The following is a 21,419-nucleotide window of genomic DNA, read 5'->3' as shown; positions in this document are numbered from 1 at the left end:
CGTTTTACTTATGCACCCTACCTTTTAAAAGCCTTTAACAGACTATCATTAGCCATCTCCCAAGAAATGTTTCCAGTCCATTCAGAAAGGCATGGCCTGCTTAGGGACAGGCAGCATGGCTTTGTGCGGGGCAGGTCATGTCTTACAAACTTGATTGAGTTTTCTGAGGAGGTGACAAAGGAGCTTGTTGAGGATAAGGCAGTGGATGTTAGCTACATGGACTTTAGTAAGGCATTTGATAAGGTCCCTCATGGTAGGTTGATTCAGAAGATAAAGATGCACGGGATCCAGGGTGAATTGCAAGTTTGGATTCAGAACTGGCTTGTCCACAGAAGACGGAGAGTAGGGGTGGAAGGGTGGAGGTCCATGACCACTGGTGTTCCGCAAAGATCAGTGCTGGGACCTCTGTTGTTTATGATATATATCAATGAATTGGGATGAAAATGTAGATGGGTGGATTAGCAGGTTTGCAGATGACACCAAAACTGGTGGAGTTGTGGACAGTGTAAAGGACTACCAAAGAATACAGCGGGATATAGATCAGTTACAGATATGGGCAGAGGACTGGCAGATGGCATTTAATCCGGGCAAGCGTGAGGTGTTGCACTTCGGGAGGTCAAATGAAAGGAGAAAGTGTACAGTTAATGGTAGGCCCCTTAATAGCATTGAGGTACAGAGGGATCTTGGGGTCCAGGTGCATAGTTCACTGAAAGTGGCTACACAAGTGGATAAGGTGTCAAAGAAGGCATGTGGAATGTTTGCCTTCATTGTAGGGGTGTTGAGTATAAGAGTAGGGAAGTCATGCTGCAGCTATAGAAAACTTTGGTCAGACCACACTTGGAGTATTGCATGCAGTTCTGGTCGCCCCATTATAGGAAGGACGTGGACACTGTGCAGAGGATACAGAAGAGGTTTACCAGGATGCTGCCTGGATTAGAGGGTGTGAGCTCTCAGGAAAGATTGAACAACCTTGGGTTGTTCTCCCTTGAGCATCAGAGGCTGAGGGGAGACCTGATTTTTTTTAAATTATGAGAGGCATAGATAGGGTGGACAGTCAGAATCTGTTCCCCAGGGCAGAAATGTCAAACTCTAGAGGACATGCTTTTAAGGTTAGAAGGGGAAGTGAGAGGCAAGCTTCCTTTTTTTTAAACACAGAGAGTGGTAAGTGCCTGGAATAGGTTACCAGAGGTAGTAGTGGAAGCAGACAGTTTGGTGGAGTTTAAGAGGATTTTAGAGAGACACGTGAATATGAAGGGAATGGAGGGATATGGATGACACACAGGAGGACATTCAGTATAGATTGGCATCAAGATCAGTACAACATCATGGGCTGAATGGCCTGTCCAGTGCTGTACTGTTCTGTGTTCTATGTAATCCAATAATTTCATAATCGCCATTACTGAAATTATTTCAAATTCCAGATCAAATACCAAACTTAAGTTCTTCAGCTTCTGTGATGATATTTTAACTAATGTTTTCAGATCACTAGTCCAGAGTTCTGATTACCAGTTCAGTAACTTAATTGGCCCACTGCCGTCCCTTGAACAACCACGTTACCTCTCTGCTCCACTACCTTGGTATGAAAATGTGCCACAGGAAGGGACTGACCTGTCGGAAGAGCAGGAGCTGGTCGGCATTGAGTGCCGATCTCCCATCTTGCTGGTTGATGAGTTTACTGGTATTTTCAGCTGCGGTGTGGCTGGTTGGTGGGGCAGTGACTGAGAGGGAGGGAGGATGCTGGGTGTCCATCAGTTGGAACGGAGACTGGGCTGGTGTGTGAGCCTGCAGCAGCCTGAGACACGGTGCATCAGTGGAAGTCTGTGGCTGCACGGCACTGCTCTTGGAGGAGATGGTGCTCAACTGCTGGAGGTTCCCGCCTTGTCCCACAGGGCCCGTGTTGTTGAGCACAGTTGTCTGATTCAGGAGCGAGTAGACCTGCGCCACAGTTTTAGCACGTTGACCTGACGAACGTGGCTGTGCAAAGCCAGTGCTCAGATGGGCGGGCACCTGGAGCAGTGTGGACGGAGCCAGCTGAGTGGCCTGCAGCTGCAGAGGCCCAGGCAGAAGGCGAGCCCTTCCATGGCCGAGTGCCAGCTGTGCGTTGGGTGTTGCAAACACCTGGCCGAAGCTGGTCAAGTCCCCTGCCACGTTTTGGCCAGTCAGGATCTGCGCAGGCAAGGACTGTCTGGTGCCTAACTGAGCAGGTGGACCCTGACTGCCCAGGACACGAGCAGCAACCCCAGCATGACCAGCCGAGAGTTGCTGGGCTCTGCTGAAGGCTGAGGTGCCGGCCAAGTGCTCCGACAACATAAACTGGCTTCGTCCCGGGATAGCGGCCCGAGGAGCTGAGGGGGGCCGGGTCACCAGACCGCCACCCGAGTTGAGAACTTGGATGCCCAGGGGTTTGCCCAGGCTGGGCCGGGTTTGTTGTCTCGTCAGGCTGGAGTCAAGGGTGGCAGGGTGGCCCTGGCCTCGCCCACAGATGCTCCGGCCGCCCGCCACAAAGGTCAGGTTCTGTGGAGCCTCCTGCTGCAGGACGGCTTCCATCTGGATCTGCAATGCAGTCTGAAGGGCCGGGGAGGTTGGGCTAAGTGAGGGCTTGGGGCTTATCTGGACCGGTTTGGGTTGGATATTCACACAGTGCTTTGGCTGAACTGGAGGGGGAGTTGTGTGCAGGGTGACATTCTGAGTGGGTCCTGGGGCCCGCAACCTCTGGCCACTGGTGGCTGCCATCACAGTGACTGGCTGTGCCGACTGCGAGAGGCTGGCATTAGCGAAGAGCGAGTTCCCGGGGAGGGTGCTGCCCCGCTGGGACAAAGACATGGATGACCTTGGGAGCACTGGGTCTTCCGAAGGTGAGGCGGGGGCGTAGCTCCCTGAAGAGGGACTGTGCTCGGTGATCGACCGCTGATGATTCGGGCCAGTGGACATCCCGGCAGTTTGACCGGGCTGCCGGTTGACCATCTGGAGCTGCCCAAGGCCGGGGGCTCTGGGGCTGCCATTGGACGTGGTGTGGGCACGGGCCCCACTGCTCGGTCTGACCGGCAGCACCGACTGTGGCACGCCGATGCCTTCATTGACGAAGTGGGTGCTCAGTGGTCGCCGCCGCAGGGTTTGGGGTGCGACGGTGGCAGGAAGCGGCTGCTGGGACGCAGCGCCGAGGTCAGTGGGCAGCCCTGCTGAGAGCTTTCTGGGCCGGGCAGCAGAGGGAGGCTGGGGGAAGGGCTGCGCCAGCAGTCTGCCTGCCGGGTCAGCTTCCTCCTGCAAGGTCTGCTGCGTGATGTTGGCCTCCTGCAGACTCCGCTGCAGGATGTCGCAGGGCTCGTCCACACCCTGAGCCGAGCTGGCCGGTGAGCCCAAGATGTCATCTTCCAGGAAGGAGATTTCGACGCAGGTGGTGGACGTTGATACCTGGCTGCTGAAGCCTTCAACAGCTGACGCTGTCTGACCCGGCACCTGAACAGAGAGAGGTTGTTTGGTACACAAACAAATCAGTGATCCGCAAACAGGTCTGTGCCTGCCAACCCCCCAACACCCCCCCCACCCCAACCCCCACTCCACCCCCAACCTCACCCTCCAACCACACTCCACCCCCCAACCCCCCCAACTCCACCCCCCAACCACAACCGACCCATCACCCACCACCACTTCCCATTGCTTTCTGGGATTACCTCACACAGTGCCCGCTGTCAGTCAGAACCCTGTGCCATCCAGTGTCCTCTGTCCTCTCCACCCCTCCCTCCTCACCACAAAACATGTTCATTCTCCCAGTTTTGAAGCATCAACTCTGCTTCTCTCTCCACAGCTGCCGCCTGACAAGCTGCTAGTTTTACTTCTTTCACCCTTGATGTGTAAAGCACTCCCCAGATTATTCGATTAGCTTTAGTTCAATATCGTGTTGTGTCAAGGGGCGGCCCAAAGCTGGCAAATTCAGAACAAATCAGGAGCTAGAGCCATTCATCCACCTTCCCACACCCCACCTCCATCCCACAGCATTCTGCAGAGAAATACTTAGCCCATCACAACTTTTCAAAAGATCTCTCCCATTAGTCTCGTACTCTTGCACCTCCTCCACAGTGCAGTACACTGGTCTTATTTATCTATGGAGAACACCTCAGCACAGATTTGAAGATGTAAGTTTACTCACCTTGTTAGATCCATGCAGGAAGTCATTCAGCGCTTGAGGATCACTGGAGCACAGATTAGAAAATCGTTTTAAGTTTTGTTCTATTTTAAGAACTCTAATATGACATGTGCTTATTTGGGAAAACAAAGAGAAATTTTATTCATTATACCAGAGTCAATCAATGCAACAGTTTGCATCTCAAATATCCTATGCCTAATTTCTGTTCAATACCGCAGAAGATCTTGGTCATGGAGTCATCTAACATCTACTGACTCTGCACCGACCATCAACAATTAGCAGATCCTACATTAATCCCATTTTATCCTGCCCATATTTTCATTGACTCCCTGGATTCTACTACTCACCTACACAGAAGTGATAAACTTACAGCAGCCAGTTAAGCCAGAAACCAGCACAACTTTGGGGTGTGGAAGGAAACCAGAGCACTGGAGGAAACCCATGCAATCAGAGGGGGAATGTGCAACCAAGGACAACTAAATGCGTGGCTGAGGGATTGGAGTATGGGGCAGGGATTCAGATTTCTGGATCATTGGAGCCTCTTTTGGGGCAGGTATGACCTGTTCAAAGAGGACAAGTTGCACTTGACTCCCGGGGGACCAATATCCTGGGAGGGAGGTTTGCTAAGGCTACTGGGGAAGGTTTAAACTAGAATTGTTGGGGGGTGGGATACGAACTGGAGAGACTGGGGAGGAGGTGTTTGGCTCTCAAGTAGAGAAAGCGATTAGTAGGTATGATAGGCAGGTGATAGAGAAGGGACGTGCTCAGACAGACGGTTTGAGATGTGTCTATTTTAATGCAAGGAGTATCGTGAACAAGGCGGATGAGCTTAGAGCTTGGATCAATACTTGAAGCTACGATGTGGCCATTACAGAGACTTGGATGGCTCAGGGACTGGAATGGTTGCTTCAAATGCTGGGTTTTAGATGTTTCAGAAAGGACAAGGAGGGAGGTAAAAGAGGTGGGGGAGTGGCACTGTTGATCAGAGATAGTGTCACGGCTGCGGAAAAGGTGGACATCGTGGAGGGACTGTCTACGGAGTCTCTGTGGGTGGAGGTTAGGAACAGGAAGGGGTCAATAACTTTACTGGGTGTTTTTTATAGGCCGTCCAATAGTAACAGGGATATTGAGGAGCAGATAGGGAAGCAGATCCTAGAAAGGTGTGAGAATAACAGAGTTGTTGTGATGGGGGATTTTAATTTCCCAAATATCGACTGGCATCTCCAGACAGTGAGGAGTTTAGATGGGGAGGAGTTTGTTAAGTGTGTTCAGGTAGGATTCTTGACACAATATGTAGATAGGCCTACAAGAGGTGAGGCTGTGCTTGATTTGGTATTGGGAAATGAACCTGGTCAGGTGTCAGATCTCTCAGTGGGTGAACATTTTGGAGATAGTGATCATAATTCTATCTCCTTTATGTTAGCACTGGAAAGAGATAGGAATAGACAGACTAGAAAGGCGTTTACTTGGAGTAAAGGGAATTATGAGGCTCTCAGGCAGGAAATTGGAAGATTAAATTGGGAACAGATGTTCTCAGGGAAAACTACAGAAGAAATGTGGCAAATATTCAGGGGATATTTGTGTGGAGTTCTGCATAGGCATGTTCCAATGAGACAGGGGAGTCACAAGAGGATACAGGAACTGTGGTGAACAAAGGCTATAATAAATCTAGTCTAAAGGAAAAGAAAAGCTTACAAAAGGTTCAGAGAGCTAGGTAATGTTAGAGATCTGGAAGAGTATAAGGCTAATAGGAAGGAGCTTAAGAAGGAGGTTAGGAGAGCCAGAAGGGGGCATGAGAAGGCCTTGGCGGGCAGGATTAAGGAAAACCCCAAGGCATTCTACAGGTATGTGAAGAGCAAGAGGATAAGATGTGAAAGAATAGGGCCTATCAAGTGCAGCAGTGGGAAAGTGTGTATGGATCCGGAAGAAATGGCAGAGGTACTTAATGAATAATTTACGTCAGTATTCACTACAGAAAAAGATCTGGGGGATTGTAGTGGGGACTTCCAGTGGGCTGAAAAGCTTGAGCATGTAGATATTAGGAAAGAGGAAGTGCTGAAACTTTTGGAAAGCATCAAGTTGGATAAGTCGCTGGGACCAGATGACATGTACCCAAGGCTGCTGTGGGAGGCGAGGGAAGAGATTGCAGAGCCTCTGACGATGATCTTTGCATCGTTGATGGAGACGGGAGAGGTTCCAGAAGATTGGAGGGTTGCGGATGTTGTTCCCTTATTCAAGGAAGGGAGTAGAGATAGCCCAGGGAATTATAGACTGGTGAGTCTCACCTCAGTGGTTGGTAAGCTAATGGAGAAGATCCTGAGAGGCAGGATTTATCAAAATTTGTAGAGGTATAATATGATTAGGAATAGTCAGCATGGCTTTGTCAAGGGCAGGTCCTGCCTTGCAAGCCTGATTGAATTTTTTTGAGGATGTGACTAAACACATCGATGAAGGGAGAGCAGCAGGTGTGGTGTATATGGATTTCAGCAAAGCGTTTGATAAGGTACCCCATGCAAGGCTTATTGAGAAAGTAAGGAGGCATGGGATCCAAGGGGGCATTGCAGTGTGGATCCAGAACTGGCTGGCCCACAGAAGGCAAAGAGTGGTTGTTGAAGAGTTGTATTCTGCGTGGAGGTCAGTGACCAGTGGTGTACCTCAGGGATCTGTACTTTGTGATCTTTATAAATGACCTGGATGAGGAAGTGGAGGGGTGGGTTAGTAAGGTTGCAGATGACACAAAGGTTGGGGGTGTTGTGGATAGTTTGGAGGGCTGTCAGAGGTTACAGAGGGACATAGATAGGATGCAAAGTTGGGCTGAGAAGTGGCAGATGCAGTTCAACCCAGATAAGTGTGAAGTGGTTCATTTTGGTAGGTCAAATATGATGGCAGAATATAGTCTTAATGGTAGGACTCTTGGCAGTGTGGAGAATCAGAGGGATCTTAGGGTCCGAGTCCATAGGATGCTCAAAGCAGCTGCACAGGTTGACTCTGTGGTTAAGAAGGCATATGGTGTATTGTCCTTCATCAATTGGGGAATTGAATTTAGGAGCCGAGAGGTATTGTTGCAGCTATATAGGTCCCTGGTCAGACCCCACTTGGAGTACTGTGCTCAGTTCTGGTCACCTCACTATGGGAAGGACGTGGAAGCCATAGAAAGGGTGCAGAGGAGATTTACAAGGATGCTGCCTGGAATGCGGAGCATGCCTTATGAAAGTAGGTTGAGGGAACTCGGCCTTTTCTCCTTGGAGTGACGGAGGATGAGGGGGGACCTGACAGAGGTATATAAGATGATGAGAGGTATTGATCGGGTAGATAGTCAAAGGCTTTTCCCCAGGGCTGAAATGGTGGCCACAAGAGGACATAGGTTTAAGGTGCTGGGGAGTAGGTATAGAGGAGAGGTTAGGGGTAAGTTTTTTAACTCAGAGAGTGGTGAGTGCGTGGAATGGGCTGCCGGAAACGGTGGTGGAGGCTGATGCAATAGGGTCTTTTAAGAGACTGTTGGATAGGTACATGGAGCTGAGAAAAATAGAGGGCTATGGGTAAGCCTAGTAATTTCTAGGGTAGGGACATGTTCAGCACAGCTTTGTGGGCTGAAGGGCCTGAATTGTGCTGTAGTTTTTCTACGTTCTATGTTCTAACTACTGGTGGCGATTGTCTCAGGAATGCGGCATCCATCATCAGGGATGCCCACCACCGGGGCAATGCCATCTTCTCACTGCTGCCACAGGCAGGAGGTACAGGAGCCTGAAGACCCCCACCTCAAGGTTCAACAACAGCTTCTTCCCCACTGCCATCAGGTTCTTGAACCAACCTGAAAATGCCTAACACCTAAGACCATATTTCTTTCTGTCTCTCTCTCAACTTGCACTAATGTTGTTATGTTTATTTTGACGTGAAAATTATGTATGATTTATGTTAATATAAGTTTGTTAAAATATGTTTGTCACATTTGTAATGTACTGTGCTGCTGCTGCAAAAAGTTAATTTTCATGGCATTTATATCCAGGGCATGTATGCCGACAACAATAAACTTGAACAAACTCCACACAGAAAGCAGCTAAGGTCAGGACTGAGCCGCGGTCTCTTGAGCTGCGAGGCAGCAGTTCTAACCACTGCACCACTGTGTCAAACAAGAATGGAAGAAATATCTAAAGAAGATTGGAAGACAAGTGATGCACCTGTGCTTGAGTATGGTGTTCAAACTGAACACTGCACCTCAGAAGCGTAGGTCATGCCTAGAATGGGTGCAGAAAAGAATCCATGGAATGATCTCAGGGCATAAAAGCTTCTGCTAGGAAGAGGGGTAGATTAAATGTCCTCACATTTAGAAGGCTGAGTAATAAATGACAAAGTTACTTGAAAGGGAACACAGAATATTGTGGAGGGCACAGTCTTGAAACTAGATGTGAGATTTTTGGGAGTAACGTTGGGAAGTATTTCTTCACAATAAAGTTGATAGAAAGCTGAACATTCTTCCCACTGCCAAAAGTGTTGTGAATTGTGAGGGTCGTTGAACATTTCGGAATTAATGTACATATATGGAGTAAACCTGAGTGGCCAAATTGAAGCAGAGATCAGCAGTGATCTGATGTTACACGCTTAAATAGCCTGCTCCTGCTCACATATTCCCACTTGCTGCCCAATGTTGAGTTTTTGGTTTCTGTGAATTTTCTGTGAATTCCACTTAATTAACAGAAGTAAAGCTATCTTTTTAATCCAGTGACCAGAAACTATGGACTGAGACGACAAAATTGGAAGTATACTTGAATCTATTTAATTAAAACAGTCAACAAGAGACTCTTCAAAGTATTGATGTAAATACAAACTTAAGTTTATCATTCATATTAAGTCAAACTCACCAAATAACATCCAGCAAACACCTGCCATCTTCATCCTCCATGGCCACTGTATGGAAAGACACAGAGTCCATGAAAACAAGAGTTGCTCATGTCCTCCGCCAACCATTATCACACACCAGCATCACATCGTAAATGTACAGCTTGTCAACCTGGTGGTCAGGGACCCAGAGAACAGAACCAGTTATGAGAGTCAGAGAGTCACAGAGCACAGAAATGGGCCCTTCAGCCCTACTTGTCCATGCCGACCAAGATTCCCATCTAAGCTCACCCCATTCGCCTGCATTTGGCCTGTATCCCTCTAAACCCTTCCTATCTATGTAATTCTTCAAATGTCTTTTAAACATTATTATTGTACCTGCCTCTGGCAGCTCATTCTGCCACCTTCTGTGTGAAAAAGTTGACCCTCAAATTCCTATTAAATCTTTCCCCTCTCAACTTAAACCTATGGCCTTGATTCTCCCACCCTGGGAAAAATGTGTGCATTCCCCTAATCTATGCCCTCATGGTTTTATACACCTCTAAAAAAAATCACACCTCATTCTCCCTCGCCTACCCAACTCTCTCCATAACTCAGTACCTCAAGTACTGGCAACATTCTTGTAAATCTTGTCTGCACTCTTTCCAGCTTAATAACATCTTTCCTGGAGCAGGGTGACTGAAGATTTATCTACCTTCTTACGTCTTAAGACATCCAGCACCTCCTCTATTGTAATGCGGACTATCACCAAGACCTCCCCATTTACTTTTCCTTGTTCCAAAGTCTTCATGTCTTTTTCCACAGTAAAATCAGAGGAGAAATATTCATTGAGGACCTCACCCATCTCTTGCGGCTCCACACACAGATGCCCACTTTGGTCTTTAAGGGGCCTATTCTCTTTCTAGTTACTCTTCCCACGCCCCCCCCCCCCTAACATGTTAATAGAATCTCTTTGGATTCTCCTTAATCATCTCTGTCAAAGAAATCTCATGCCCCCTTTTTGCCCTCCTGATTTCCTTCTTGAGTACACTCCTGCATCCCTGATACTCCTCCAAGGATTCACTTGATCCCAGCTGCCTGTACCTGACCCATGACTCATTTTTCCTGACCAGAGCCTCAACATTTCTTGTCATCTCAGGTTCCCTACTCCTGCCAGCCTTGCCCTTCACTCTAACAGGAACATGCAGACCTTGAGCCTTCACTATCTCACTTTTAAAAGCCTCCCACTTGCCAGATGTCCCTTCACCTACAAACAACCTACTCCAATCAACTTTTGCACGTTTCTGTCACATACCGTCAAAATTCACCTTGCTCCGATTTAGAACTTGTAGACCAGATCTGTCTTTCTTCATAACTAATTTAAAACTAAGAGAACTATGGTCACTGGTCCCAAAGTGCTCCCCCACTGACACCTCAGTCACTTGTCCTGCCGCATTTCCCAAGAGTAGGTCGAGCTTTGCCCTCTCCCTAGTGGGGGCTTCTATATATTGCCTGAGGAAACTTTCCTGAACACATTTAACAAATTCCACCCCATCTAAGCCCTTAGCACTATGGCAGCCCCAGTCTATATTAGGAAAGTTAAAATCTCTTGCAATTACAGCCCTATTATTCTGACAACACTCCCCAATCTCCCTGTACATTTGTTCCTCTAATTCTGATTGACAATTTGGGGGCCAATAGTACAATCCCAATAAGTTGATCATCCCCTTCTTATTTCTCAGGTCCACACATAAAGCCTCGCTGGACAATCCCTCAGTAATTTCAGCTCGGACTACTGCTGAGATGTTCCCCTTTATCAGAAATGCAACTTCCCCTCCTCTCTTTCCCCCACCTCTATCCCACCTACAGCATCTGTACCCCCGAACATTTAGCTGCCAGTCCTGTCCCTCCCTTAGCCACGTTTCTGTAATTACTACAATATCCCAGTCCCATTTAGCTTTCCATGCCCTGAGTTCATCTGCCTTACCTGTCAGGCCTCCTGCATTAAAATAAATGCAATTTAATTCAACAATCTCTCCTTGTTCCCTGCCATGCTGCTGACTGAATTGACAGTCGTTGAATTCTATATCAAATTCCAGCCTCCCATCTGCCTCAATGCTGCTTAGGATCCCACTTCCCACTCCCCTGCCAACCTAGTTTAAACCCTCCCTACTAGCACTAGCAAATCTCCTCACCAGGTTATTGGTCTCCCTCTAGTTCAGGTACAACCCATTCCTGTTGCGTTGGTATTGATATTGGTTTATTATTGTCACTTGTACTGAGGTACAGTGAAAAACTTGTCTTGCATACCAATTGCACAGGTCAATTCATTATACAGTGCAGTTACATTGAGTTAGTACAGAGTGCATTGAGGTAGTCCAGGTCACTTCTGTCCCAGAATAGATTTTTATGGTCCAAAAATCTGAATCCCTGCCCCTGCACCAACTCTTTCATGTGGCAACGCATTCATCTGGCCTATCCTTCTATTTCTACCCTCAGTAGCAGGATTTTATTCTTAAAGCTCAGATTGCACAGTGGGGTAGGAAAACATGAACACATAACACACACATACAGGACAGACTAGAAAGGCGTTTAGTTGGAGTAAAGGGAATTATGAGGCTCTCAGGCAGGAAATTAGAAGCTTAAATTGGGAACTAATGTTCTCAGGGAAAAGTATGGAAGAAATGTGGCAAATATTCAGGGGATATTTGTGTGGAGTTCTGCATAGGCATGTTCCATTGAGACAGGGAAGTTACGATAGGATACAAGAACCGTGGTGTACAAAGGCTATAATAAATCTAGTCAAAAGGAAAAGCATACAAAAGGTTCAGAGAGCTAGGTAGTGTTAGAGATCTGGAAGAGTATAAGGCTAACAGGAAGGAGCTTAAGAAGGAAATTAGGAGAGCCAGAAGGGGCCATGAGAAGGCCATGACGGGCAGGATTAAGGAAAACCCCAAGGCATTCTACAAGTATGTGAAGAGTAAGAGGATAAGACGTGAAAGAATAGGGCCTATCAAGTGTAACAGTGGGAAAGTGTGTGTAGATCCAGAGGAAATAGCAGAGGTACTTAATGAATACTTTACTTCAGTATTCACTATGGAAAAGGATGTTGGTGATTGTAGTGATGACTTGCAGCAGACCGAAAAGCTTAAGCTAGTAGATATTAAGAAAGAGGAGGTGCTGGAGCTTTTGGAAAGCATAAAGTTGGATAAGTCACCCAGACCAGATGAGATGTACCCCAGGCTGCTGTGGGAGGCGAGGGAGGAGATTGCGGAACCTCTGGCGATGATCTTTGCATCATCAATGGGAACAGGAGAGGTTCCAGAAGATTGGAGGGTTGCGGATGTTGTTCCCTTATTCAAGAAAGGGAGTAGAGATAGCCCAGGAAATTATAGACCAGTGAATCTTACTTCAGTGGTTGGTAAGCTGATGGAGAAGATCCTGAGAGGCAGGATTTATGAAAATTTGGGGAGGTATAATATGATTAGGAACAGTCAGCATGGCTTTGTCAAGGGCAGGTCCTGCCTTACGAGCCTGATTGAATTTTTTTGAGGATGTGACTAAACACATTGATGAAGGGAGAGCAGTAGATGTAGTGTATAGGGATCTCAGCAAGGCATTTAGAACATAGAACATCGAAAACCTACAGCACAATTCAGGCCCTTCGGCCCACAAAGCTGTGCCGAACATGTCCCTACCCTAGGAATTACTAGGCTTACCCATAGCCCTCTATTTTTCTCAGCTCCATGTACCTATCCAACTGTCTCTTAGAAGACCCTATCATATCCGCCTCTACCACCGTTGCCGGCAGCCCATTCCATGCACTCACCACTCTCTGAGTAAAAAACTTACCCCTAACATCTCCTCTATACCTACTCCCCAGCACCTTAAACCTATGTCCTCTTGTGGCCACCATTTCAGCCCTGGGGAAAAGCCTCTGACTATCTACCCAATCAATACCTCATCATCTTATATACCTCTATCAGGTTCCCCCTCATCCTCCGTGGGGTACCTTATCAAACACCTTGCTGAAATCCATATACACTACATCTATTGCTCTCCCTTCATCGATGTGCTTAGTCACATCCTCAAAAAATTCATTTGATAAGGTACCCCATGCAAGGCTCATTGAGAAAGCAAGGAGGCATGGGATCCAAGGGGACATTTCATTGTGGATCCAGAACTGGCTGGCCCACAGAAGGCAAAGAGTGGTTGTTGAAGGGTCATATTCCGCATGGAGGTCGGTGACCAGTGGTGTACCTCAGGGATCTGTACTGGGACCCTTGCTCTTTGTGATTTTTATAAACAACCTGGATGAGGAAGTGGAGGGGTGGGTTAGTAAGTTTGCGGATGACACAAAGGTCGGGGGTGTTGTGAATAGTTTGGAGGGCTGTCAAAAGTTACAGAGGGACATAGATAGGATGCAAAGTTGGGCTGAGAAGTGGCAGATGCAGTTCAACCCAGATAAGTGTGAAGTGGTTCATTTTGGTAGGTCAAATATGATGGCAGAATATAGTCTTAACGGTGGGATTCTTGGCAGTGTGGAGGATCAGAGGAATCTTGGGGTCTGAGTCCATAGGATGCTCAAAGCAGCTGCACAGGTTGACTCTGTGGTTAAGAAGGCATATGGTGTATTGTCCTTCATCAACCGTGGAATTGAATTTAGGAGCCGAGAGGTAATGCTGCAGCTATATAGGTCCCTGGTCAGACCCCACATGGAATACTGTGCTCAGTTCTGGTCACCTCACTACAGGAAGGATGTGGAAGCCATAGAAAGGGTGCACAGGAGATTTACAAGGATGCTGCCTGGATTGCGGAGCATGCCTTATGAAAGCAGGTTGAGGGAACTCGGCCTTTTCTCCTTGGAGCGACGGAGGATGAGGGGGGACCTGAAAGAGGTATATAAGATGATGAGAGGTATTGATCGGGTAGATAGTCAGAGGCTTTTTCCTAGGGCTTAAATGGTTGCCACAAGAGGACATAGGTTTAAAATGCTGGGGATAAGGTATTGGGGAGATGTCAGGGGTAAGTTTTTTACTCAGAGAGTGGTGAGTGCGTGGAATGGGCTGCCGGCAACGTGGTAGAGGCGGATACGATAGGGTCTTTTAAGAGACTTTTGGATAGGTACATGGAGCTGAGAAAAATAGAGGGCTATGGGTCTCTAAGGTAGGGACATGTTCGGCACAGCTTTGTGGGCGGAAGGTCCTGAATTGTGCTGTAGGTTTTCTATGTTTCTCTATGTTTCCAATGGACCCCAGAGAGAGATGAGGAGGATACTGCATCTGATCAGGCTTCCACAAGAGGTTTGATTAATTTCCTATAGGCTTTTCACAAAATTCATGGCCATGGGATTAAAAGGGCAACAACTGCAGTGAGACACATTTGGCAATGGGGCAGAAGGCAGGGAGTGGCGGGGTGGGGGGGCGGGAGAGACTCACAGAGAGATACAGCACAGAAACAGGACTTTTTGTGTATTGAGTCCGTTAATTTTCAACAATATCCCCTAGACTCCCGAACCAGTGGAAAGTGTTTTGATCCATGCCTAGTTCTCCTTAATATCTTGAAAGCTTAAATTAGATCACTGTAAGCTTCTAAACTGCAGGGCAGACAACTATAGTTTCTGCAGTCTCTCTGATTAATTTCAGCCCTGGAATTCAGGCATCTTTCTCCATAACACTTTACACTGTCTTACACCATAACCCCTCCTACTCTTGAGCTCCAGGTGTGGACATCAGGGCATCTCACTGCTGCAGTATAACTTCTCCCATGATTCCTTCCCGTGGAGCAGACACGAGGAGATTTCATGGAATTGTACAAATCGTTCCCATCTGCCCACCATCTCTCCCTTACCTGGTGCCACTCACCACCTTCCTTACTTCTCAAACTCCAGAATATAAAGCCCCTTCTTGTCTCCACATCAACTCCCACCCTTCTTTCCCCCACCTGGCTCCATCTGCCAATCAACCCCTCCTCACCTGGATCCACCTGACACCTGCCAGCTCCTGCCTCACCCCTCCCTCTCACCTCTTTATATTGGCTCTTTCCAATCTACACCCTGACTGGGACTGGAGGACTTGATAAGATATCTTTATAAGTTATAAGAAGAGACTGGATAAACCAAGACTGTTTTCCCTGGAGCGTAGGAGGCTGAGGGGTGACCTAATAGAAGTATGTAAAATCATGAGGGGCATAGATAGGGTGGATGGTCACAGTTTTTTTCCCCAGGGGAGGTGAGTCTAAAAGGGCATAGGTTTAAGGTGAGAGGAGAAAGATTTAAAGGGGATCTGAGGGGCAACCTTTTCATCCAGAGGGTGGTGAGTACATGGAACAAGCTGCCAGAGGAAGTGGTTGAGGCAGGTACAATAACAACATTTAAAAGACACTTGGGCAGGTACATGGATAGGAAAGGTTTAGAGAGATATGGGCCAAATGCAGGCAAATGGGACTAGCTTAGCCTTCATGGTCAGTACGGATGTGTTGGGCCGAAGCATCTGCTTTCATGCTGTATAACTGTATGAGTCTATGACATCTCCCCTCAGCCTCCTCCAAATCAAACAGTCCCAGCCTCTCTCATCTCTCCTTGTAATTGTGATCCCTCATCCCAGGAACCGTTCCTGTAAATCACCTTGGGACTTCCTCCAGTGCCTCCACATCCTTCTTATAATGAGGAAACAAGAGCGAGAGGAATGGAACGGTGTCAGTGTGCAGCCAGATCAGTAGTGAAGAGACTGCCAACTGTTTTTTTTATGAGCTGAGAAGGTTTGATGTGAATCACCTTCTGTGCTGAGTGATACTATAAATACTTGTACAATCAGATGTATCAGTTGCAAGCAAATGGATATCATTGCATTGTGGCTGTGAAAATATCAGGAAGGTTGAGCTTGGTCTAAAACACTGATATGGCACACATTGCACATAGGTACAGCTTGTTGGGGAAACAAATGAATTAACAGCAGAAGTACTCCATGAAGTACTTCTGCTGTTAATGAATTAACATTAACAGCAGAAGTCACTTACCCACTCCACCATTTAATCAGATCATGGCGGATTGTGACCTCAACCCTGCAATAGCTTTAACCCCCTTTGAAGAATCTATCTACCTCTGCCTTCAAAATATTCAAAGACTCTGCTCCCACTGCTATTTGAGGAAGAGAGTTCCAAAGCCCCGTGTCCTGCTGAGCAAAGAAAATCTCACTTCATCTCTGTCTGAACTGGGTGCCTCCTTATTTTTAAGCAGAGACCCCTGGTTCTGGATTCTCCTACAGTACTAAGCATCCCCACGTCCACCCTGTCAGGATCCCTCAGAATCTTAGAAACCATTGTGCAGAGAAAAGAAAGGTACAAATGCTCAGAATATGCAGGTAACTTAAAATGTACAGAAATTGAGTACAAAGTGTTATTTATCACCGTAAGTTACTGGAAAATCAGTGACATTTTAAAGGGAAGTATTTCCTCTGGTCTCAGCATCCATCCTGTCAGTTCCCACTTAAAAAAACTCACGCTTATAAGTGCAAAATGAAGTTAACTATCGGGTAGTTCACATTAGCACAATGCAACTGTATTGCATACCTTCCCTTTAACTGGTTGGTGTGTAATGTGCTCTTTGCAGCCCCTTGAGAACGTTAAAATCTCAACCACACTGCTTAGAGAAGGGCTGTAAATCACTTATTGCCTCTGAATCAATGCATGCATCATCACAGCAATCGGTAATCTTCACCGCTTCCACAGCCAGTGTGTGGGAAACACTGCTGATGGGATGACAAATGCACAGGAGATTAAACAATGCAACAAAAGAGGATAAGTACCATCTGAGACTTCTTGTTAAACATCTGGCAAGTTTTCAGCACACTCTTGACTTTGGTTCACACAGATGTGGCGTTGTCTTATATCTAGGGACCCAAGCTCAGATTCCAGGCTAACAATTCAGATGCATACTGACCAGCAGATCCACTGTTAACCTGAGGCTCCATCTGCCCTCTCAAGTAAACAGAGTAAATCCCAGAACAGAGAATTCTCCTACTGAAGAAGACACATCAGTGGCTCTACTCCATTAGGAGTTTGAGGAGATTTGGTATGTCACCAAAGACTTTCACAAATTTCTATAGATGTATGGTGGAGAGCATTCTGATTGGTTGCATCACTGCCTGGTATGGAGGCTCCAATGTGCAGGATCACAAAAGTCTGCAGAGGGACGTAGACTCAGCCAGCGCCATCACAGGCACAACCCTCCCCACCATCGGGGACATCAAGAATGGTGCGTCAAGAAGTCAGCATCCATCACTAAGGACTCTCACCATCTGGGACATGCCCTCTTCTCGTTACTACCATCAGGGAGGAGGTACAGGAACCTGAAGGATCAAATTCAATGATTCAGGAAAAGCTTCTTTCCCTGCACCAGCAGATGAACCCATGAACACTACCTCATTATTCCTTTTTTTTGCACAACTTATTTATTTTTGTAATTTATAGATTTTTATGTCTTTCCACAGCACTGGCCTGTAGTTACCAGAATTATCCCTGCTGCTGTTCTTGAATTAAGGCACCACATTTATTGTTTTCCAGTCATCTTGCACCTCACCTGTGATCAACAAAGATTTAAAAATCTCGATCAGAGTCCCAGCCACCTCCACCCTTGCCTCCATATCAATCCCTGGGGATGTATCTTTCTTTAAGCCTGCTGAGACATCTAATCCTCCTTTTCAATGGTGATTTGTTCTTGGGTTCCACTGTGTCCCTCCCTGAATCCTCCAACTATAACGTCCTTCTTCATTAATGCAGACTTTGTTCACTTCCTCTGGCTCAATTCCCCCCACACAAAGCCCTGCTGACTATCCCTATAATCAGTCCTTGCCTTTCCAAATGCAGACAGATCCTGTCTCTCAGAACCCCCTCCAGTAACTTTCCCACCACTGATAGCCTGTCGTTGCTACCCTTCTTAAAATAAAGGCACAATATGACCCACCCTCGTCCTCTGGTACCTCACCCATGGCTGACGATGATACAAAAATCTCCGCCAGGGCCCCAGCAATTTCTTCCCTTGCTTCCCAGAACATCCAAGGGCACAGGCCCTGGGGATATATCCACCTTTATGTACTTCAAGACCTCCAATGTAATGTTGATATACTCCATGATATAACTGTTCCCTCCCCTGAACTCACAAGTTTCCACATCCTTCTCCGCGGTAAATACGGGCGAGGAGGAGGAGCGTTTCAAGTTGGATGGAGAGAGAGGCGTGTTATGTTTGGGGTAAGTGAAGAGGGAGAGGCGATGGGAGACGGTTCCAATGGCAGGACTCGCTTTTTGGAATTTCTCAGTCCCCTCCGCCGTATAAATAGGAATTTCCCGGAGAGTCGCGTGAAAAAAACGCCCGGTTTGATGAAGCTGACTCTGTATAAAGAGACAATATCTCCAAGGTAAGGCCGGGAGAGATGGAATGAAGTCGCTTGGAGGTCATTGCTAGAGAACTGGGAGAAGGGAGATGTGGGCTGGCGACCCCTCAGTCCCCGCGTCTGCGGAAGGAACACACCGTCTACATTTATCCCGAAACATCTCCTGTCTTCAGTGTGGTTTACAGTCCTCACGTCTCATCACTGGAAGTTACTTTATGCTCTGAGAATGCTATCCCTCGCACACAATAAATCCAGAACAGGAACAAACGATAGGTCGAGGGGCTGATGAAGATAAAAGCCGAGGCTGTGAAGTTGAGCCCAGTGAGGAGGCGGCGGTGATGGGACAATTTGGACACCCCAACAATGGTCGCTGTCTAACTCCTCCTTCCCCGGTAGTTCATCAGCACCGGGGCCAGGCTGCAATTATCCCGGGCAACTAAACATTCAACCCCAAGGCTTCCCACATACCATTTTACGCACGGGCGGGCCGCCTCTCCTCCTCACGGTACGAGCCGGGGGTGACACTCGATCGGACGGGGCTACGTACTGCGTCTCGGGCTGAGCTGAGAGGAGCCACAGTGAACACCTTGTCCTGCCGACATCTTGTCACTTTATTCAGGCGGGGAGAGAGAGAAAAAAAGAGAAAGTGTAGGAGTTTTTGCAAGGGGATCATTTTTTTTTGGATATCTGCAATGTATGCACAAATCAACCCGGCATTTTCGCCACACATTGAGATGGAGTGTGCATTTAATTTACAGCATCTGACAGAATTAGGGTGTGGTCTCTCATTGGTGATGGTCACCAACACATTGCATCTTGACAGTGTTTTTCTACCTTTATTGTCGTTCCATACCGAGCGATAAATAACCCTGGTGTTACTTCCAACGATTCAGGCATTGATGGGATCCCCGCTCTTAACGTGTATTTGTCGGGGGGTGGGGCGGAATGTTACCCAGTGGTAGTGATACTGATGGTGTTAGGGGCGATTATTCGCTGTCTTTACACCATAATTACCAGGGAATTGGGGTCGTTTTACAAACTGTGAGGTGAGACCAGGTTATTTGTAACTCCGGCGGGGTCTGAAGGGCGATTTCCCCTCGCCGGCGTCTGTCATTTTCCAATAAAAGAAAAGTCCAGAGCCATGGCCAGCGAGCGATCAGATCGTTATTTATTTTGTAATCTGACCTCCAATCTCATGACTCATTCCTCCCCTCCACCGACACAAGGACAAGACAGGGGAACTCGCTGCTTCGGGGAGTTGCTCGACCTTGATGAATGGAGGAGGAGGAGGAGAGAGGGATCAATGAAGAGGCGAAACAATGGTGTCGGTCTCAGCAAATAGTCTCTGGGATAAAATAATCAAAGGTGTGGAGAGAAACACCTTCTGCCCTCACTGCAGAGGGTGACGGGGTATCAATAATACAAAGAACTTTTTAACTCAAGGAATAGGTTGAGTTTGGTTTATTTATTATTCCCTTCGCAATCTGGTAATTAAAGTCTGAGCTGTCTGGAGAGGCTGATACATTGTTCTGGTAAATGATACGTTTTATGTTGCCACAATGTAACAATGATTCGGGTTTCTGAGGGAATTCACACAGGGGGGACAATGTAGCAGTTACTCCCGTTACAATTCCTTCCCTTCCCGTGTGTCCCGGGCACGGCTTAGACTTGTAACTGTATATTTATATATCATATCTCAGGGAAGAGAGAAAAAATTGTAACACTTTAAAAAAAAGACTCACCGCCAATGTGGTTTGCCTTGTCAACGGGGTTTCTCCGCCATCACTTCAGGGGCTGCAATGGGAGGGGGGCGGGGAACAAGAGTCAAAACACCAGGAGCAGAGCGTGTGTCGGCGTCGGGAACTGCAGCCCCGGACACCAGGCTGACAGCAAACAGCCTGATGCAGACATGCCCTGCATCTGGGCTTTCCGGGAACTCGGCCTTCTGCTGAGCTGTGCGTCCCTGACATGATTTGATAATCTTCTTAAGGAAATATTACTTAATGTAAAAGATTACTCTGTGAGAAGCCATGCACTGATAAATAAGAACAGTTGGGAAAAGTATTCTGTTCCACTGAGGGGTGGGGGGACAGGATGAGGGAGAGGGGGGAGTGTGTGGGTGGGAGGGGGTGGGAGTGGGGGGAGAGGGAAGGAGGCGGGTAGACGGAGAGGGAGGGAGGAGGGAGTGGGAGAGGGAGGTGGGGAGGAGGGAGAGGAAAGCTGAATAGGGAGGGGGAGAGGGAGGGAGAGAGGGAGGGAGGGGGGAGAGGGAGGGAGGGGGGGAGAGGGAGGGAGGGGGGAGGGGGGGGGAGAGGGAGGGAGGGGGGAGGGGAGGGGGGGAGGGGAGGGGGGGAGGGGGGGGAGGGAGGGAGGGAGGGGGGAGGGAGAGAGAGAGGGAGGGAGGGAGGGGGAGGGAGAGGGGGAGGAGGGAGAGGAAAGCTGAATAGGGAGGGAGAGGGGGAGAGGGAGGGGGGAGAGGGAGGGAGGGAGGGGGGAGAGGGAGGGAGGGGGGAGGGGGAGGGAGGGGGAGGGGGGGGGGAGAGGGAGGGAGGGGGGAGGGGGGGGGGGAGAGGGAGGGAGGGGGGAGGGGGAGGGAGGGGGAGGGGAGGGGGGAGGGAGGGGGAGGGGAGGGAGGAGGGAGGGGGGAGAGGGAGGGAGGGGGGAGGGGGGGAGAGGGAGGGGGGAGGGGGGAGAGGGAGGGGGAGGAGGGGACAGGGGGGGAGGAGGGGAGAGGGAGCGAGGGGAGAGGGAGGGAGGGGGGAGGAGGGAGAGGGGGAGGAGGGGAGAGGGGGGAGGAGGGGAGAGGGGGGAGCAGGGGAGGAGGGGAGAGGGAGGGGGGAGGAGGGGAGAGGGAGGGAGGGGGGAGGAGGGGAGAGGGAGGGAGGGGGGAGGAGGGGAGAGGGAGGGAGGGGGAGGAGGGGAGAGGGAGGGAGGGGGAGGAGGGGAGAGGGAGGGAGGGGGAGGAGGGGAGAGGGAGGGAGGGGAGGAGGGGAGAGGGAGGGAGGGAGGGGAGGGGAGAGGGAGGGAGGGAGGGGAGAGGGAGGGAGGGAGGGGAGAGGGAGGGAGGGAGG

At 48.5% G+C, this 21,419-nt stretch overlaps 1 protein-coding gene across 1 annotated transcript in view; it reads right to left on the bottom strand.

Annotated features, from left to right (window-relative positions):
* The window catches only part of LOC127577150 (BRD4-interacting chromatin-remodeling complex-associated protein-like), a 112,286-nt gene extending 92,647 nt beyond the window's left edge, over positions 1 to 19,639 (bottom strand). The window contains exons 1-5 of the mRNA XM_052028091.1: positions 19,183 to 19,639; positions 18,817 to 18,957; positions 9,004 to 9,049; positions 4,148 to 4,190; positions 1,609 to 3,456 (exon numbers count right to left, since the gene is read on the bottom strand). Of these exons, the coding sequence (XP_051884051.1) occupies positions 1,609 to 3,456; positions 4,148 to 4,190; positions 9,004 to 9,044 (1,932 nt within the window). The 5' untranslated portion in view covers positions 9,045 to 9,049; positions 18,817 to 18,957; positions 19,183 to 19,639. The remainder of the gene's footprint in view (positions 1 to 1,608; positions 3,457 to 4,147; positions 4,191 to 9,003; positions 9,050 to 18,816; positions 18,958 to 19,182) is intronic.
* Between the last annotated feature and the right edge of the window lie 1,780 nt (positions 19,640 to 21,419).

Source organism: Pristis pectinata, chromosome 1 (assembly GCF_009764475.1).
Source record: "Pristis pectinata isolate sPriPec2 chromosome 1, sPriPec2.1.pri, whole genome shotgun sequence".
Taxonomy (NCBI): Eukaryota; Metazoa; Chordata; class Chondrichthyes; order Rhinopristiformes; family Pristidae; genus Pristis; species Pristis pectinata.
This window is presented reverse-complemented; position numbering and strand designations above follow the sequence as displayed.